The sequence below is a fragment of the Melanaphis sacchari genome, unplaced genomic scaffold (assembly GCF_002803265.2).
Source record: "Melanaphis sacchari strain LSU unplaced genomic scaffold, SCAv2.0 Contig54_pilon_pilon, whole genome shotgun sequence".
Lineage (NCBI taxonomy): Eukaryota > Metazoa > Arthropoda > Insecta > Hemiptera > Aphididae > Melanaphis > Melanaphis sacchari.
In genome coordinates, this window is record NW_020271380.1 from 2404402 (window position 1) to 2423872 (window position 19471).

Consider the following 19471-nt stretch of genomic DNA (forward strand, 5'->3'; position numbering starts at 1 on the left):
AAATATACTGGAATACTTATTTATATTTTGTTTTTTTGAAGAAGGTATATGGTTTAACTGTAAAAGGCATTTAAAAATTTAAATATACTCGTATAAATTAAACATTTATCTAAATTTTATGTTTATTATTGATATTAAGTTTTTATAAAAAACATGGTTTATAACTTCAATCAAATGAATATTGACAATGATAGTTCTATATAATATGTACAATAATTTTGGAATTATTAATTATCTGTCAACATATAAATAACTCTTAAAATGTAATTATAATCATGAAAAATGTCACAGGAATTGCGAGTATTTACTAATTTTATGTATAAGTATATGATTTTATAAAACAAAAAAATTAATTACAATAATACATTTTTTATAAATTATATGTCGTATTCATTAATGACTTTTCAGCGTAAAAACAACAATCTTTAAAACATAACACATGATACCCAATAAAATTATTAAAAAAAAAATAAGTTACAGACTTTATCTAGGACCAAGATGAAAGCTTCTTCTGCGATGTGATTTACGTTCACGTAATGATATATATTCCTGTCTTCTTACACTGCATCTGAGTTCTAAAATATTATTGATTTTTTGAACGATATCTTCAGCCACTTTTTGTTCAGCTTCAAAATCATGGTGTTTAAAATTACTCCATACAGCAGTTCCTTGTTGACCAGGGGCACTATCTCCAATACTTGAGCTTAATGCTGTACTATCATATACAAGTCTTAAGACAGCACGATTGTTGGATTTTGTTTCTGTAAGATCACATGCTACTACACAATCCATGTCATACGTTGCTGGTTTTTGTTTTGTCCATGGAAATTTAGAGCTAGATCTTTGTTTTACAACTGGATCTAATTCTATTTTTTGTCCAGATATACCTAATAAAAGTAAAAATATAATATTTATTATAAACTATTGCAAATTTTTATTAAACTATTGTACCCATGTCTATTTAATAAATGAGATAATTTTTAATTCCTTTTTTAGATTCTAAGTGAAATGTGAAATGTTTAGGTTTTAGAATTATGTTTTTTTTTTTTATTATTACTATTAATACTTATTATTTTTTTCTGTAACTCATTATTTAGAGCAGAAATTAGGTTCAAATATCAACATTTAGGGTAATTTCTGGTAGCAAATGTTATCTTATAGGATATTCTTCTAAGTAATTATTAAAGCTTTACAAATAATAGTAAAAAACAGTTACTTATGCAACACAAATTTTCATCAAAAATGATTTTTGTACTTTTACTGTTGTAATTCTGAAAGGAATAACAGTAAGTATAATTGAAAATTTCACAAAATATTTATATTATAATTTATAGGCATTTTAAATTGTATATATTTTTTAAATTAGTATGCTTTTAAAACATAGATTTTACGATCTAAGAACTTGAAATTGATATTAATTTAATAACATTAAAACAGAGTACAATATTTATCACTTACCTAAATGTATTTCTATTTTTGCTCTAACTTTATTCAAAATATTCACATGATACAATTGATATAAAGGTGCTTCAATAGCAAGAAGTTTATTTAATTCTCCTTCTAGTTGTTGTTGAGCTAGATAAAATAATAAATAATAAATTAATGAGAAAAAAATGAGACTAATTAATTTTTAAATAAAAAAGTTACCTTACCTTTACTGTTTATATTTTCACATAAGACAGAATTTCCTTCCCTAAAAAAGGATGTTTTTCAGTATTAACAATAAAAATTAAAATTAGACAAACTAATTTTTTAGAAAATCATCTTACTGTGATGTAGGGGAATGATTTGAAGTAGCTGGTGCTAATTTACTGTCACGCTCAACAATAGCTAAGAACCCAAATCCAAATTTAGCAACAGTTTCCCGAGAGTCTAAACATGGAAAATCAAAATCAACTTCACCATCATCTTCTGCTATATATAGAGCATAACAATCAACACTATCTCTAGTTATAAAACAAATACAATTTAATTATTTGTTGTAAATTATATATGCTTCTTATAAATTTATATCAATTACTTTAATGTGCAATCTGGATATTCAATAGTACATTTCCAGCAAACTAGTCCAATTAGATCATGTACTTTTGCAGTGGCTATAATTGATACTTGCATAGGATAGTTACGGCGCTCCAAATTAAGCATTGTTATAAATATGCCATATTTTCGGGTGGCTTCACCTAGCTGGGCCTAAATATATTTTTCAATATTAATCATAATACATGGTTATATATATATATAAATAAAATGTAAATCTGTATTTACATTTCCATCATATTTAGAATATTCTCGAAATGGATTTTGCGGTAAATATGGACAAGCTTTCAATAGTTTAGATAATTCAGAAACATAATTTTTTTTTTGGTGACTGATGTCTTTTTTAGGAAATAATTCAGCCTTTTCTTCATCTATGTGTTTAAGTGTTTAAAAATCATTATTAGTAATACATAAAATTATTAGTAAATAAATTACACAAGTGTAAGGATAAATACATTTAAATAGTTTAAAATTTATTTAAAATCAATACAAATAAAGTTATAGAAATATCAACATTTGAAAATAGATTTATTTGTATTAAAATATTTATTTAATTTAAAAATACCTGTAAGAGAAACAGGTGTTATTTCCCATTTTACATGGCGCACATTAGCAGATTTTATCATATTTCTTTGCAGACGTTCTAGCTGAACTGACGTATGAGATCGCTGACGTCGAACTCCAAATTCTTTAAAAATTTAAATTAATTAATAATTAACTAAGAAAAATAGAAAATACAATTTTTTTTTATTTCACCAGTATGAATATCAAGTGATTCTGCCAATTCTTCTTCTTCTTCATTATCTTCAATTCCTGGATATATGTCATATTTTGATGTGGATATTGTTTGAAGCACATTTTCTCCACCCATAACCACCTCGCTAATCCCTATAAATAATATTTAATAAAAAAAACATCCAAATATATACATAAAATGTAATTACTAAAATTTAAACATAAAGAAACCTTGAATAGAAAAATGTTTATTATACAATCACGATCACCACCTCTTCACAGAATTGCACCTCCAAAACCATAAACTTCCAACACTTTGATTTCGAAATCTTTCCCAGGACAAAGTGGTGGATTATTAAACGTAGAGCAGCTATCTGATTTTCCAAATCTTATATTTTCATCCATCCAAATAGCTTGACCATCACCACCACCGATAGTTATCATTTTAGAATCAGCAGCCATAAAAAGTTCATTTGAATGACAAACATTATCATTTTCCATACCAACCCATGGATATTTTGATCTTTCAGGAAACAGACTAAATAGAAATGTTTCTCCGGTTCCAAAATATGCTGTCCTGTTTCCTCTATCATCTTTTCTATTCCTCTCAAGCCATTTAGTTGAACAATAAGCTCCAAATACATCATCAGTACAAGTTTTAATAATTAACAATGTCGGTTCATGTTGTTCAACTCTAAAATAAAATGTAGTCAAGCTGCATCCATGTTCTTCTGTAGTATATAATAAAATAGGTTGATACATTGTTATTCTCATTGGTAACCATGACCATAATGTAAAAAGTTCTCGTGTACTAAGTGTATGTGATAGAAGCTGAATATTTACTTGAGATTGACTAGTGGGCAAGTTTTCACTTGATCGAGACCTTAACAATTGATGTGAATTTGAAGTAATGGCTTTTGACTTCATTGACATTTCAGTTTTAACAAAAACTCTATGTAAATAGGCAGAACTTAATGCTCGAATATTAAATGCTGTTTTTAACAATTTATTAGGACTAACGGGCATTTGTCTACAAAATTTCATTAAAGTAGCTTCTAATCCATTACTAAGAGCTTCTAAAGCCCAAGGAGAATTTCTTTTATTAGTATTTTTATGAAAAAGTTTTAATACAGCCATGGCAACTCTATATAATACTTTAATACCTTCATGTAAATAACAATCCATAACCCTTACGACATGATGAAATGGAAGGCCTTGAAAAATCCACCACATCCAATCAGTATATACATGTTCTATTTTAGTGGCCGAACAAAATTTTGTTAAATTAATTGAAGCACTACTTGCATACTTTCTTGTAACTCGCATTACAGTTCTCCATGTAACTTCATATAATGATTTTGTTTGTGTCATAAAAACTAATCGTTTTGATGACACAAGACTTGTTAAGCTATTATAACATTCTTCTTCAGGCATAAAATGTAAAAATAATGAAACTAATGAATATATTGCTGGACTGTAAGTAATATCAGGACATGCAAACCCAAGTACACATACAACTCGGTCAGCTACTTCTTTACCAACAGCAGTTAAATGATAAATATGCCGGTGTTTCGAATCAACAAATGGTGGTAATATACTAGTTTTATCTGGTAATTCCTTTGTACCAAATAATTGTACAACTAGATCCCAGTAAAAACCTTCAGTCATATTATTGTTGTTATGCTGTTTACACAATGCGGACCACAATTGGGAACGAATCATGTTATCGGCGGGCCAATGGTGGCTACGTAATAGTTTTTTAACTTCTTTATGTCGTCCATTGGTTATGAGATGTTGAATTTCACTAAATGTCTTGTTTGGCTGCTTCTTTGTAATTGTACATTCCGGAATAACAAATGGAATACTGTCGACATTGACTAGCGATTGGAATGGCTGGTAATCGAGATCATTGATAATGACCATGATTTCTTCTTGGAAACAATTTTTCAGTCAAAAATTATAAATTGGATACACGAAAATTTAACTGTAGGTTAGTATAATGGATTTAATTTAAAATAAGTATTATTATAAAGAAATAGTGAAAAAAAACGATTAAATTAAAAACATTGCTTTACAGCACTTGTAATGATGAACGTTGGAAAACAATTCACAAGATAAGATAAAAAAAAAATATGACATTAAAACGTTACATCGGACTATACATAGATCACGGATTGTTGTTTACTCGCACTGATTGGATTCTGTACCTGGGCGGTACAGATTTTAAGTATAATATATTTTTTCTGTTTTTGTAGAATACAATGATGATTGAATCGTACGGAATAACTTTGACAATCAACAGTTTTGGATAGAAAAAAACTATAGTTTGAAGAATTATTGCCAGAAAAATGTAAAAAAAATATGGCGTATAAAAATGGAATACGGAACACGGCGAGGAATTTCTAGGCAATTACCTAGTCTTTTTTTTATTTTAAACGCGAGAAAAAACTTTCGTTGAAAAAAATTTTCTCCAGATAACCATGCCCCACCCTTGGACACCTTGATAGTACACAGTGTTACCTGCTCGAATAGTCTTGCTCCGTAAACATAAACGTATTAAATACGACGTCCTAACATCTGTCTATTTGTTTTCGTTGCGGTCGTTGGCATATTAATGTTACCTATCTATACCTAACTGTCTATGATAATAAAACTAATTTAATATGACAATAACAGTAAACTCGCAATTAATTGATTCGTCGACAGTAGAACACTTCGATGTTAGTGATTATTTGTATTGAAGTGATTACCTGTGTCATCTGACGATATGAACGAGTTTCTGATGTGAGAGAGAAGCCAATGTTTGCTGTCGTAGAGTGCCATTACTTTATGTCGTCGAATGATTAACAAGAGCGGTGAAGAATTCGTCGACAACTAATATTGGAGTATTGGAATTTTTTCACAGCCGAGCATTGATGACTACGGCGAAAATTTTATATGATTTATTTCGATTTTACCAACTGTACATCAATTTAAAAATTAAAACATACACTACTACGACTTTTTTCAAAAATGTATCGTGATAAGACCATACGATAAATTGATAAGCAAAAGATTCAGTGCCGACGTTTTGTCGTTTTGTTCGTACGAATAGATATTGCGAGATTTACCTTTATTATTATACACTATTTGATTCTCAAATCAGTCCAGTGACTGTGACAAGTCCCTACTTACTTACCTTGAGAGAAAATTCCATTTATGGATTATTTACAAGAATTCTTACGTGTATGCACGTATGCATCGTACACGAATCGTTATGATACACATAATACTTTTTACTTGTATAAAATATAGATATAGCCTATAGGGCTACAGGTATTGTTTTACATCCACGTTCCACGATAGATAGACAAGTACCTATCTAAATAACGTATTACGTCATATAATGAACAACTTAAAAGTACAGATATATTAAATATTCGTAGGTAGGTACACGAATGCCTTATCAACACGATACGACCTTGCGACAGAATACTGGACACTTGTGGAATGCATACATATAAAGATTTATCGGAGAACACTCTTATAAATTTACTAACACTCCACATATTTATTGCAGTTATATTGGCATATTATATCTGCATGTAATAAAATATGTTTAGGGTGTTTAAGTATACGTAGTATAACTTGCACACATCTTGTCACATTGTAATTTGTAAACGATTTTACAATATTGTCAGCTATTAATTTTATTATTTTATTATTTTTATATTCTTATTGAATAAAGAATACGGTATGTTCAAAAAAGTACTAACACCTATTAAAAAAAAATATATTATAATCAAAGTTAATTTAAATATAAATTTCGCTAATATTAACATATGAGTTGAGACATATTTGTTAATTAAAAATTTTAATATTATCTACTATTATATGTTATTAATTAATTATTATTAAATTGCTATCTTCATTGCTATGGACCGTGTAGGTCAGCTCGCATATACAACTATTATTCGTAATAAGTAATTATATTATAGTTTAACAGGTAGGTATATAATATATCAATGCCTAAAAGTATTGAATTATTGGACTTGTGAGTTTAATAAATAATACATTACTTTTTTGTGTTGTGGTTTTACCAATGACCTCAGAATGGCAGAAATGCTAGACCGAGGTCATTATACTATTCCGAGAAAATATACATATTATGTAGTGCTATGGTGGGTGCAGGGTCTGCAGGGTACCCTGAACACACAACAAACATTTATTTTATTTTATATTGTTCATTACTGCCTAATAACGGCTATTATAATCAAAAATAACACATTCAAAACTTTCAACATCATTACCTATAGACCTCAGTCGCATAGTATTGTAAATGTATTATGCAATTACATAAAATGTTAATGAAAAATATGAAAAATAAATAATTTTAATGTTTTTAATTTATTTTAAGTTGAATATCTGTGATAAATTATGTCTATTGAAAAGAATACAATATTTAAGTATGATTATTAAATTAAATAAATGCAAAAATATAAACAGTCATTAAATTATCATTGAGCATCTAATATAGTTGATCATCCGGAGGAGGGCTTAGTACCCAGAGATATCAATAGCCTCAGAAAAAATATTAAAAAATATGTTCTTATTATTGTTATTTGTGTTTTGATTACTCTAGCTTCGTAGGTAGTTAAATTTTTAGCATAATTTACAGTTTTTAATTGTACCTACTCGTGATAATGGGTAATATTTGTATCTATTTCGTATTTTTAAATACGAATAAATAAATTAACAAATTATATTATAGACTATAGTTAAAAATGTTTTTAATAGATGACTTCTTTTTAAAAATTATTATGTTTATTTTAGATTTTATCATAATAATATCAATACGCTATTGTTCCCCAAGGTCTGTACAATTCGTATATTTTCTAAATAAAAAAAAAAAAAATGTTTCATACAAAAAATATATCTGTTATGTATTAGTATTATTATTTACACATTACTCGTGTACTCAAAATTGTTTAAATTTTACTAAATTTTATAAAATAACGTGTTTTATCATAAATAACAAGTTAAACGACTACGCACAAAAACAAATAATTTATTAACAATTTGCGTAAATAAAATTCTTTTATTTGTATTTTAGAAAACTTGCTTTGCACCCTTTTATATTCATTAAAATAATTTGATACAATATACTTATATACTTATTTATAATCTAATAGTAAATGTTTATAATTTTAATAACTCAAATATTTTCTAAATTACTTTTATAAATATAAAAATATAAAACTATTATACTAGTTGGAATAAAATAAAAGAGTGAAGGACCTTTGGTATCAAATAATGAATAGTATTATTAACTAGATACAAAGTATACCTATTTGGAGATTTTTTGTTTATTAGAAAATATAGTTATAGTATGACTTAATTAGTTTAAAATTAAATTAAAAGTTAGTAATTCTAATTTTTGTGTTTTTAATTACTTTTTATACCTTTATATGATTATATTGTGATAATTATTGACTATAGTCTATAAGTGAAAAATAATTGAAAAGTCAATTAAAAATTAAATTAATTTATTATTAATATTCAAATTAATTATGTTGTCCATCTGTTATGGGAGTGACTGATAAATACGTTAATACTCCTTTTCCAGGTATCGGTTTTATAGCGACATAAGCTCGTCCATCTGGAGACCAGTGCTTCATATACACATTTATTGGTCCCATAGGTGGAAGAGATGTTACTTTTGATGCTATTAGTTTTCCCTAAATAAGAAATATTTGAAAATGTACTATATTATCAAAATCATTTAATTTTAATACTTTTGTTTTAGTCAATCTTTTTTTTTTATTCACAATTAAAAATTTAATGACTCCCAACTTAATAGTTATTATTATTAATTAGGTATATGCGTGATTTTAAATTATATTTCATCTTACCATAGCTTCAGGGAAAGGTATTAAAGTTGTAGGTGGACTGTTGGAAAAGATTCCATGCAGAACACCAGCTCTAAGCATTATACGTAAATATTGAGCATAATCATTGCGAATTTTAATATTTTCTAAAGAGTCATCTGACAGCATTACCAGCTTATGAACCCATTCAGTACAACGAACTCTGTCTAAAATGTAAAATAATGGTAATAACAATTATAATGATTATTGATTAAAATACTAAATGACTATAATTTATATGGATAGAATATAAGTAATAGTCTTAGTAGCACATGAATGACTACAATTTTAAAATACATAATTGTCAAATTACCAAATTGGTTTTCCAGTTTGAACGAGTTGTTTGCTATATCACGTAATGCGTATTTAAACTCTTCGTTATATTTTAGTGACATTTTTTTCTTCAAGCAATTACTATTTACTGAGTATAAATTAGTATTTAGTATTCAAATAAATCTTTACTAGCTATTTAATAAAAATATATCTGATGTGGGTTTATTGTTATTTATAAAAGAAAATGTTTATTAGTTTAGTAAATATATCATGTTATTTTAATTTTGACAAAGAAAGTTGTAGGTGGCCAGAAGTATATTTATAACAACATATATAGATATTATAGTACCTAATTTAATAAAAACAATTTTTCCATCTATTTTTGCCGATTCTTGTACCAATAAAATGATATATAACTATACTTAGCAATATTTATGTATTCATGTATAACAAAAATTATTTGTAATTATTATAATATTACATATTATAATTTAGTTTTTTAAATTTTAATAAGTAAAAGTAATATTATTTATATCCTTTACTAATACTATATATTTAAGATTAAAATGATTTTACATATCTTGTATTTTAAATTCTATTGCTGTACTATAGCATAAGAAATAATTTTAAATATTTATTGATTATCCTAAAAACTGCTAAAATCATTATTAAATTTTAATTGCAACATAATTATGCTGTTTGTACATAATATATGTATAATGGCTAAATATAGTTTATATACATGTATGTGCTGTATGCTTACATATTTATTTATTGTAGAAAAAATTGTTAAAATCATCGTGATTACAGGAATAATTTTCTGGGTCATATAGTTTAATGCAAGGTGAATGTACCTATATATATATGTTAGTTAAAAGCCCTTGAGACATCTTCCCTATAATAGAAAAATGTTGACCTATTTGCGTGAAACCCTATTATATGGTATGGTTCCTATGAAACTTTTCGGACAACATGTAAAAGTATAATATTTATTGAGAGTACACGTATAATTTTTTTACGAATGTAAAAAATTAGTGAGTGTTTGGCAAGGTCGTAAGTTGCTATAGCTACAAGCGCAAGTACACTACAAATCAAAATTATTTTAGTATCTACTTTACAAATGTACAATATTAGTTACCTGCTACTTGTGTGTTAACGATTCGATTGTTCGTATTATTAAAACTAATGTATATTTAATGTCAAGAGATAAGATTTCTTTTATTTATCCTTTTTTTTTTTTTAATTCATAATAAATAATAGTAAAAATAAAAATAGTATTTTCTTAAATCTTATTTGTTAGTATCAAGTTAGTATCGAAATGGAGGATGGCGGTTGGAAAAGAGAGGACATCACAAGCGATATGGTAAACGAACTGCATGAAAAAATATGGGATGTGCCCCGAGCACTCAAGGAAGCATAAATGTGAGTATTTTAATATTCTTTAAAATATAATGAAAGAAGTTTTAAAGTATCTTTATTATAAATTTGAAATTATGTTGTTTTAGTTGAAAATAGTTAAAAATTATCTATATCCTGTAATACTTGGTGTTATTCAAATATTTTTTTTTTATATACAATTATTTCTTAATATGATTTATTTAAATAACACGTTTTGGAATTTTACGAATTATATATAAGACACTCAATTAGTATACCATAAGTTAAATATTGTTATCATTTATCACAATAGTACATGGTATTTATTGTTATTATTGAAAATGATAATTTTAAACTAATACAGATTTTTATCATTAGGTTTATCTGTAACGTATAGGTAGTGTGCACTGTGTACACAGTTAAAAATAATTAAAGTATGCAAAAATGTATTAATATTTGATATTTACATATCTATAATATATTGTAAGTAATTTCAGTGTTTCTGTCTTGGAAATCACTCTATTTTTCTAACTCATTTTATTAATCTGATTTTCACTAATTTTTATTTTGCTATTTGATCTAATTTTATTTATTACATTTATTTCTTTGGTGTAAGGCTGTAGACAGTGATATATTTTAAACTTATTTCTAAGTACCAGGGTATGTCCATAAATAATACACATATTTGTTTATTTGCAAGTTTCGTATCAAGTTTAGATAAGCTCGTGAAATGGTAGGAGATAATTCGAGAAATTAAATTGCATTACTCCGTGTGTTGAGAATATGCTATTAATGATATTATGAACCATAATATAGCAGAGTTCAATTTTTTGTAAATATAAAGTGTTATTAATACTAAGAGTTATTAAGAAAAAACAATTTTAAAATAACAATTGATTTATGTAATGGATGTACTTATTTTAAATATGTCTACAGATCTGATTTTTTTTCAAATTGTAAAATATAAATGCAAATATTTATTAATTTTAAAATAAATAATCATTAATTTTTTTGGTTAATTTCATTGTTAGGTGATCTATCATAATAGTGTTATCTATTTACATGGTGATTTTTTTATCATTAAACAATTATTCGCTGGATAAATGTGTACGATTTATTCAAAACAATTTTAACTGTATGTTCGAATATAAATTTTCAACGGGGACAGTGTTAAAACAATTATATTTTTAATGAAAAAATAAGTTTAAACTATTTGTAAATAAACTTTGCATATACTGTATTTATATGTTTTTTTTTTTTTAATATATGGTTTACTTCAATAATATTACGTTTATAAAAATATAAATCACTAATAATAATATGTCACTATGATTATAATAATTATATAGACCATGCACCTTGTCTCAATATTTTTAGCCTCATTATAGTTTATTGTTTTGGAGTAAATGGTATTAATTATACTGTACATCCATTCGCCTAACCTATTTTTCTAATATGAAACTTACTATTTGTAATTTAGTACCTATGTATAGACAATTAAATTTAAATATATAATTAATTAATAAATAACGACTAATATGCTGATAATGTGGTCGAATTAATTATATGACCTACTCTTGTTTTTATAGTGATATCGGTAGTCCACTGACTTATTATTACTATATAATATAAGACCAGTTGCAACAAAAAAACGGCCGAAACAGGTAAGTAATTGCGAATAACTGATAAGACATTGCCTACGTGACTAGTGACTACACAGGTGAAACGACGACGCAAGATTTAGTTTGAGTGTTTAAATTAATTTTGCATTAAGAATAAAAAAATTCATATTTTGAAAATACATAAATGTTATTGTTTTATGTAAGTATACTGTCAGGATATACAAAAAATATTTTTTAATGATACATTTTTATTTATAATATACAAATTTGATAATTTCTGAAAATATTAATACAACTATAAATTATTTATGATGTGTATTTAAATAAATGGAAAAAGCTAAATCGACCTCTTCCTATATAACATAAACATTTCTGAGTAAACAGAAATCTATACTTTAAAAAACTAATAGACTGATTTCAAATCAACTTAGTTGATTTAAATTTAAAAATAGATTGAATTTTTTAAATTATATATTACTAGCCGAATTACCCGGCTTTGCCCATGTGTAGTTTGTGCTTTATCAAAATTGTACTTAATTTTATCTAGTTATATAAATATTAGTAGAAGAAAATTTGGACTTTAATGATTTTCAAAATAATGTATTTTAAGTCTATTACGTATGGTTATATACTCTATTAGTTAAATATTTTATTTAATTAATTTATCCCTGTTTGAAATGATTTATTATTACTTTAAAAATTTAATACAGGCATCCCAGCTTAGGTGTGCAGCTCAACTCTTGTATCATCAATGTTTGACATTTACATATTTCTTGTATTATTATTTATTACTAAATAAATAAACTTATAAATGTTCAAAAATTATTTAAAATTATAATTCTTTTTGAAATTACTAGCAAAAAAAAATAAATATTTTAAGTTTTTGATGTAAAGATAAGCGTATATTTTGTGTTTAGATGTTCCTAAGCAACCACGCAGTTTACTTAAACACATGCATTTATAACTAAACAGGTCGACGCACTCATCCAGAAACGGCAGAAATGGTGTTTTATATACAAATTGTCAAGGGAAATCAATCAAAAACATAAATATTAATAAATAAAAATATTATTTTATAATTAAATGATTGGTTAAACGAAGGACACAATAATATGATTCACATAGATATGTTTTGGAAATAGATACAATTTACATTACATTATACACATTATATTTGTATTGGAAATAATTAATCAGATTAACGGAAAATCAATACCAATAATATAATATAGGTATATAATATTTTGTTTTGCAATATAAATCTTTAACCTTTGTTGTACACTTGTACTTGTCTAAATGATAATTAGAAATTCGAAACCATATGATAATGTCTGAACATAATTAATTGCGATAATATGTCATATCATCGTAATTTTCAAACAAGGTTAAAGATTATTACAGCTAATAAGTATCATAGGTATATAAAGGTATGGTTAATTACTTTTAAATTTTATATAACTGATACATGAAAAACATATTTATTTCTGATATAAAAACTCCTTATCTTAAAAATTATCGTCATACAGTAAATAAATAGGTAGGTATACCTTACCATTGTGGGACATGATAATACTATTAAAGTTATGTTTATCGAAAAATAAATTAAAACCAATAAATTGATAATAAAAAAAGTGGTGAATAAAATATTATATTTATGCATGTGACAATTTTACTGATCTGTTATTTGACCAAATTGGTCTAGTTAAATATACTCGTAAAAATGAAGTATTAGCATATCTTCAAAAGTAATATTCTAACTAATATGAATATATATTTTAAAATAAATAAATTTATTTATTGACATATTTTTCAAATTTTAGATACATATAATATGCTTATTGTTCTTATATAATAAAGATAGTACCAATAGGTACTTGAGTACTTTAGAGTTCAGAGTAATTAATAAAAAACAACTATTTTATTTTAAAACAATAACTATGGTTTTTAATTTGTCATATGATATTCTACCTTAAAGGTGCAGTGAATAGTTTAAATTTTAAATAATGTCTTAAATACTTTTGAATTCTTGTATGTTACTCATCCTCCATAGATTATCGCTGAGGTCACCAGTTCATTGTATTTAGTACTTTTATTATACAGGGAGATTCTTTTAAAAGTAAACACTCATATTCTAATGGAAAATTTAGTAAGTCGTGATCATAAATATTCAATTAATTGTTTGAAATTCGATTTTTATGCATTTGAATTCTCAGAAAAACAATTCTGATGTAGATAAAAATTTTTTTTTAATATTTATCATTCAAAAAAGTAATAATTTAAGACATAATAGAAATGAAAATAGCGAAAAATATTTATTTAATAAATTGAAACTATGTGAACCAAAATAATTGTCATACACTACTTGAAATTTTTTTATGGTAAATTAAATTCAATCAAGTTTACAAATCACGTAATTAAGAAATTAACATAAGTAAAAATTATACAAACGACGAACGCCTTAACCGTCATTTATCAATATTAAACATTATTTTTTTCTTAATTATATTATACAACGCTATTATGTACCTATATTGCCTATACTTTGCGCCGTTCACCAAATTAGTTGACCTAATTCTAAATATTTAAATATTAAAATAAATGTACTAAATGTCTAAATTATTTAATGTTTTGTCATGAAAATTTAATCATTATTCAATAAAATTTAATTTATCTATATTTATATGTTAAAAATGTATGAGTACATTCTTCAAATAAAATAAAATATATCAATAACCAATGTTTAATTTTGTTTGGCCTAAACTTTAAAAATACAGTCAATCATACTTTCTAAATTTTTCTATATTTAAAAAAATAAGATCAAAAATTTGAACAAGTAGTTTTTGAAATAATTTTTTTTATATACTATAAATAATAATAATAATCTTTATGAATGATTCACATAAAATATTAAACATGTACGAGATAATATTAAGTCTATTATTTTAATTATGTTTTACAAATTATATATTTTTAGTAAGCTAATATTAGTTACGTAAAATTTTAATTTTATCCTTCATATTTTTTAAATCTTTATAGTATCTACATACAAATCAATCACTAAGAAACTATTAGTTCGAATTTTAATTTTAATATATTTATATTTAAAAAAAAAAACTATCTGTTTAACAATTTAAAATAGAAAAAGTTTTGATTTGAAAAAATAATAGCTTATACCATCAAAGGACAATTTTATTCTGTGTATATTGTATATATATATTGGATTAGATTGTTAAAAACGGATTAAATTCATAATAGATATTCATGTGTATATTATATTTTAAGACTTAAAATATTTTCCAATTAGTTTAACCATTTGATGAAAAAATAAGATAAAAGTATTTTTAAGTAATATGTAGTTGTTTAATATGCGTATATAGGATAACGGAATGGGTTCTAGAGAAACTGGTATTGAAGCATATCAAAAAGTAGAGCGTGAAATCGCTAGAGAAGAACAAGCTGCACCGGCCCCATCTTTAGGTCACGAGATGGCAAAACTAGATCGTTTTATTGCAGATATAGAAAATCTTATGAGTCAGCTCAGTCAAGAACGTATAGCAGATGTTGAAATGACATCCAACGACCGATTTTCCCAAAGATATCTTAATCCAAGGTACAGAATGACAAAATTATGTAAAAACATAAATTATAAATATATTTATGTGTTTTTGCACAATGTTTAGAATCGTAGATGAAAGTGACAACGCGATTCGGACTGTCATGGTAGAACTACGAATAAATTTGAATCAAATACTTGCAATAGAACACGAAGAATTCATTGCTAATCTTAATCGAAAAGTAAATTGTGTTTTTTATTTTTGAATACATAATAATTAAGTTTTAAATATATCTAAAAATTTATGAATTATTCATGATTTTCGTTGATATAATGAATTCTAAAAATAAGAAACTGTTATTTTTAATTAATTAGACAATATCTTTAATTTCTGCCATAAAAAAATTCCCTTCGATATAGCCGGATATACACGAATTTAATCGTTAATACAGCTATATAATTAGAGTATCTTTTATATTTTTTTTAAACATTTACTACTTAAAAAACTAGAATATTAATAAAGGACAAAGTTTTGGTCAGTTATATGATATTATGATATATTTCATATGTATAGATAATTCACTGATAACTAAAAATAATTTCAACAATTATTTATAAAAGTCTCACTCACAATAACTTGTACCTATATATTTTTTATCTTTTTTAAAAAAATTTTTTAAATTATTTATAGCAATAGTATTAATATTACAATTATTTATTTTAAAAAAACTATAAAATAATAGACTGAAATTATAAATTATAAAAATATTTATTCATTTTAGTTAGGTATAACATTGATAATGTATTAATTATTATTTAAATTTAATATTTTACTTCCGACTAATATGTAATCTATAAACTAATTATACAAAACTTTGAATACCTAAACAATTATTGAATAATAATTAAAAAATATTTTTTTGGAATATTCTAAAATGTTCCTCAAGTATTACCTACTACTGATATATTAATAAATATTTTATTACAATTGTAAATTTCAGTCTATAAAACTGCACCATTTAAATTGGTTAAGTCAAATGAGAGCTAGAAGTGAAGAAGAAATATCAAAACTTAGTATAAGAGTACAACATTTACAGAAACTTTATGAAAGTCAAGAACTAATAATAAGTAAGAATAAAAATATGATTTTATAATTGAATTTTAAGTCGGTTGTCAGTTGTAAATTAATTATAAATAATTATACTTTGGAAATATTATATGAATGATTAAAATTATTTAAAATATATTTCCTACTCTCGATTAGAATAACACAAAATCAAAATACTTCTCACTATTTTAAATTTATAAATTAATTAACAAAAATGTACGCGTATAGAATGAATTTAGCTTTTATAATTATTGATGTTTAGTGTTATATATACTATAACATTCATTTAAATTGTATATATTATTATATAAAAGATACAATAGTACAATACTATCAAATATAAGTCATCACGTAAAAATGTATTACATAAAAAAATGAATAAATTGGCTATAAATTTCAACAAATTGTAATGTAATTATATTGTTTTATTTTATTAATTCAGATCGTCGATATAAACTCATCTATTATGACTATTAAATAAAAGATAAATAAAAACCCACAATTTTTGGAGAGCTACAAATCAAAATAAAAAGTAACTCTTGGGGAAAATGTAACAACAATTTTCTAATTTTAGCTATATGCTACACCAGAGTGGTTCAAATTTTTGTAGTTGGAGAGCCAATTTATACATTTATAAACACTAGAAAGGTCATCAACAAAAAAAAAAAAAATTTAAACATAAGTATTATAGAAGTTTACACTTCATTGTTCAGTGATTACTGATTGTGAATAACATCTACGCTGTCAGGAAAATCGAATAGTTATTACTTATCATTATTATTATTAATCGGCAATGTGATCGCGACTGCTGCCGAGCCATATCCCACTACTTTGTTTTTTTTTTTAAACTTTCTTATAAACACTAAAGTTATTTACTATATATATATATATATATGTCTAAGGAGGGCCAAAAAAAGGCTTTGAGAATTGCAGATCTTTAGGTTGGACTACCCTGTACTACATTATACAATTTTATCCGGAATTCTTATGGATTTGTAGTAATGAGTTATAAAAATTATTTATACAGAAAATTTAGTTGGAAATAAATCATCAAATACCGGGCAATTAGAACGGGAGTTGGACAGGGTTCGTAGTTATCGAGATACATTAGTTAGTGGTGAATTGTCGTGGAAAGATGCTACGTTATTCGCACAAGACTCTGCTGATTATAGTCGTACAGCATATAAAAGTTGGCAATCACTGCAAACCGAAGAGTAAATATCTACGCTATTTTTTGGTATATCATTATTTATTGTAATCGAATTTTTATCATTATATATAGAGACGAATCCATAAGATTTCGCCAAGCATTAAAAACTAGAGACTCAATGCACAAAGCAGCTCTATGTGTTCGAATGGCACAGACCATGTTGCCTGGTGTTCAATTCCCGTATTGTACTTCAAGAGAAGTATTCGCTATTCTACAAGTACCTATCTACAGTTACCCTACATGCCTAATAATATTAAAAACACTAATTCTTTCTTAATTACTTAAATATTTAGGTGATTGAATACTTGTTTACTGATTTACAAGTTTCAGAAAGATTTGGTCATGCTCTAGAAGTTTATAAAAGTTTTAACAAAAGAGCGGCAGCTTTAACTCAATGGCTAAAACAGGTCAGTTAATTTTAAATCTAACACATTTTTTTTTATGAATTCTATACGTTTAAATTGTATTCAAAATATAATTTATATTCATATTCTCTGATTATTTTTAAACAATGTGTAGACAACAGATGAAACTATACATAAAGATGTTGAAGAAGTGGATGAACGTATCAATGATTTGGTAAACACACTTAGTCAAGAAAGAACAATGAATAGGGTGAGATAAGGATTTTCGTAAGCATTTAGTAAACATATAATTTAGTATGTGTAATTTATGTTTTTTCATTAATTATATTTGCTAGACAGAGTTTCGCGAGACCAATTCAGAACGGTACAACATACTAGGATCTCATCAACACATTGTTACTAAATGGCTTGGCAATATCATGAGACCTAAAAAAAAATATAATGAGCTGCATTCAAGATTTCGTTTATAACTAAATATGGTCAAAACTGTTTCATAATTATTAATAGTATGTTTACCTTGTATTTATGTGTTATTTAAGTAAAATTCACTCTTAATCTGTGTGTTTTAAAATTAGTTTTAACTTATTCGAAATAATAATTTATTACTGTGATTATATAGGTTACCTATTATAGTGATTACAATATAAGCGATTAATGTGCTTGTCTACCTAACCTGGAAGCTCCGTTACTAGCAACAGATTAATATTTTAAAGATAACTTTTATTTAATAATACATAATAAGTGTAGGTACCTACTGAAAAAGAAATGTGTTTAAATGAAATAAAAGGGAAAATATTTTGATTTATTAATTTTTTTTGTCACTATAAGAACTATAAATACTAATAGCGCAATAATGTGTATAAGCATAAACTAGAATAACTAGATAAGTATGTGAAGTTATTATAGGTATGCCTATTTTATTTGTATATATCAATAATATAGTTTTAATATTAATCATTTATTATTTAATATAAATATTATACTTAAATAATTATCAGATTAAACTATTACATTTACCATTAAATTTAAATTTACCTATCAGTAACGACTATACTTGATTTTCTTCGGAAATATTACATACTATTTCAGACATTATCTAAATACTCCTACTAATAAATGTAATTTAATAGTAGGTATTATATGGATACAGCTTATAAGTAATATAGAAACATATAAATATTCAAACATCCCATATGTTTTGATACTTTTGTAACTATCTATCTAATAAACATAAACAATGTTGATTCACCATACAATAAAATATAAATATATTAACATATAGTTG

The 19471-nt window shown here is 25.1% G+C and overlaps 3 protein-coding genes across 12 annotated transcripts; 1 reads left to right on the plus strand and 2 right to left on the minus strand.

Moving 5' to 3' along the window:
• Positions 1–218: 218 nt before the first annotated feature.
• LOC112599670 (target of rapamycin complex 2 subunit MAPKAP1-like) lies at positions 219–5796 on the minus strand. 5 transcript variants are annotated; one of them, XM_025346677.1, is made up of 9 exons: positions 5523–5796; positions 2794–2925; positions 2603–2725; positions 2266–2408; positions 2021–2190; positions 1770–1946; positions 1653–1693; positions 1459–1575; positions 219–887 (listed from the first exon to the last, which is right to left on the minus strand). In XM_025346677.1, exons 1-9 carry the CDS (start codon positions 5593–5595, stop codon positions 484–486), a joined length of 1380 nt encoding a protein of 459 aa, XP_025202462.1. In that variant the 5' UTR covers positions 5596–5796; the 3' UTR covers positions 219–483. The 5 variants fall into 5 exon arrangements, 4 of the variants coding, with proteins under 4 accessions (XP_025202462.1, XP_025202464.1, XP_025202463.1 ...); XM_025346679.1 differs by lacking the exon at positions 5523–5796 and adding an exon at positions 2982–3049; XM_025346678.1 differs by lacking the exon at positions 5523–5796 and adding an exon at positions 3004–3096 and having other exon boundaries at positions 220–887.
• Positions 5797–8315: 2519 nt separating this feature from the next.
• On the minus strand, positions 8316–9073 carry LOC112599796. Its single transcript, XM_025346860.1, has 3 exons — positions 8992–9073; positions 8664–8845; positions 8316–8489 (listed from the first exon to the last, which is right to left on the minus strand). Exons 1-3 carry the CDS (start codon positions 9071–9073, stop codon positions 8316–8318), a joined length of 438 nt encoding a protein of 145 aa, XP_025202645.1.
• Positions 9074–10095: 1022 nt separating this feature from the next.
• Positions 10096–18953, plus strand: LOC112599717. Of its 6 annotated transcripts, none has more exons than XM_025346747.1 (10): positions 10096–10373; positions 15328–15560; positions 15631–15745; positions 16505–16631; positions 17639–17825; positions 17894–18038; positions 18115–18228; positions 18341–18436; positions 18522–18692; positions 18806–18953. In XM_025346747.1, exons 1-9 carry the CDS (start codon positions 10338–10340, stop codon positions 18654–18656), a joined length of 1188 nt encoding a protein of 395 aa, XP_025202532.1. In that variant the 5' UTR covers positions 10096–10337; the 3' UTR covers positions 18657–18692; positions 18806–18953. The 6 variants fall into 6 exon arrangements, with proteins under 6 accessions (XP_025202532.1, XP_025202537.1, XP_025202534.1 ...); XM_025346748.1 differs by lacking the exon at positions 10096–10373 and adding an exon at positions 13053–13182; XM_025346752.1 differs by lacking the exon at positions 18806–18953 and having other exon boundaries at positions 18341–18464; positions 18522–18598.
• Positions 18954–19471: the final 518 nt, after the last annotated feature.

What these genes read in the sequence shown, in the direction of transcription:
- LOC112599670 (XM_025346676.1), bottom strand. Translation starts at nt 4,695, where the DNA reads ATGGTCATTATCAATGATCTCGATTACCAGCCATTCCAATCGCTAGTC.
- LOC112599717 (XM_025346747.1), top strand. Translation starts at nt 10,338, where the DNA reads ATGGGATGTGCCCCGAGCACTCAAGGAAGCATAAAT. An exon ending in TTGCTAATCTTAATCGAAAA is followed by an intron (nt 15,746 to 16,504) that starts GTAAATTGTGTT and finishes TGTAAATTTCAG; the next exon opens with TCTATAAAACTGCACCATTT. An exon ending in AAGTATTCGCTATTCTACAA is followed by an intron (nt 18,039 to 18,114) that starts GTACCTATCTAC and finishes TTAAATATTTAG; the next exon opens with GTGATTGAATACTTGTTTAC.
- LOC112599796 (XM_025346860.1), bottom strand. Translation starts at nt 9,073, where the DNA reads ATGTCACTAAAATATAACGAAGAGTTTAAATACGCATTACGTGATATA. An exon ending in CAAACTGGAAAACCAATTTG is followed by an intron (nt 8,846 to 8,991) that starts GTAATTTGACAA and finishes TTTACATTTTAG; the next exon opens with ACAGAGTTCGTTGTACTGAA. An exon ending in TACCTTTCCCTGAAGCTATG is followed by an intron (nt 8,490 to 8,663) that starts GTAAGATGAAAT and finishes TTTCTTATTTAG; the next exon opens with GGAAAACTAATAGCATCAAA.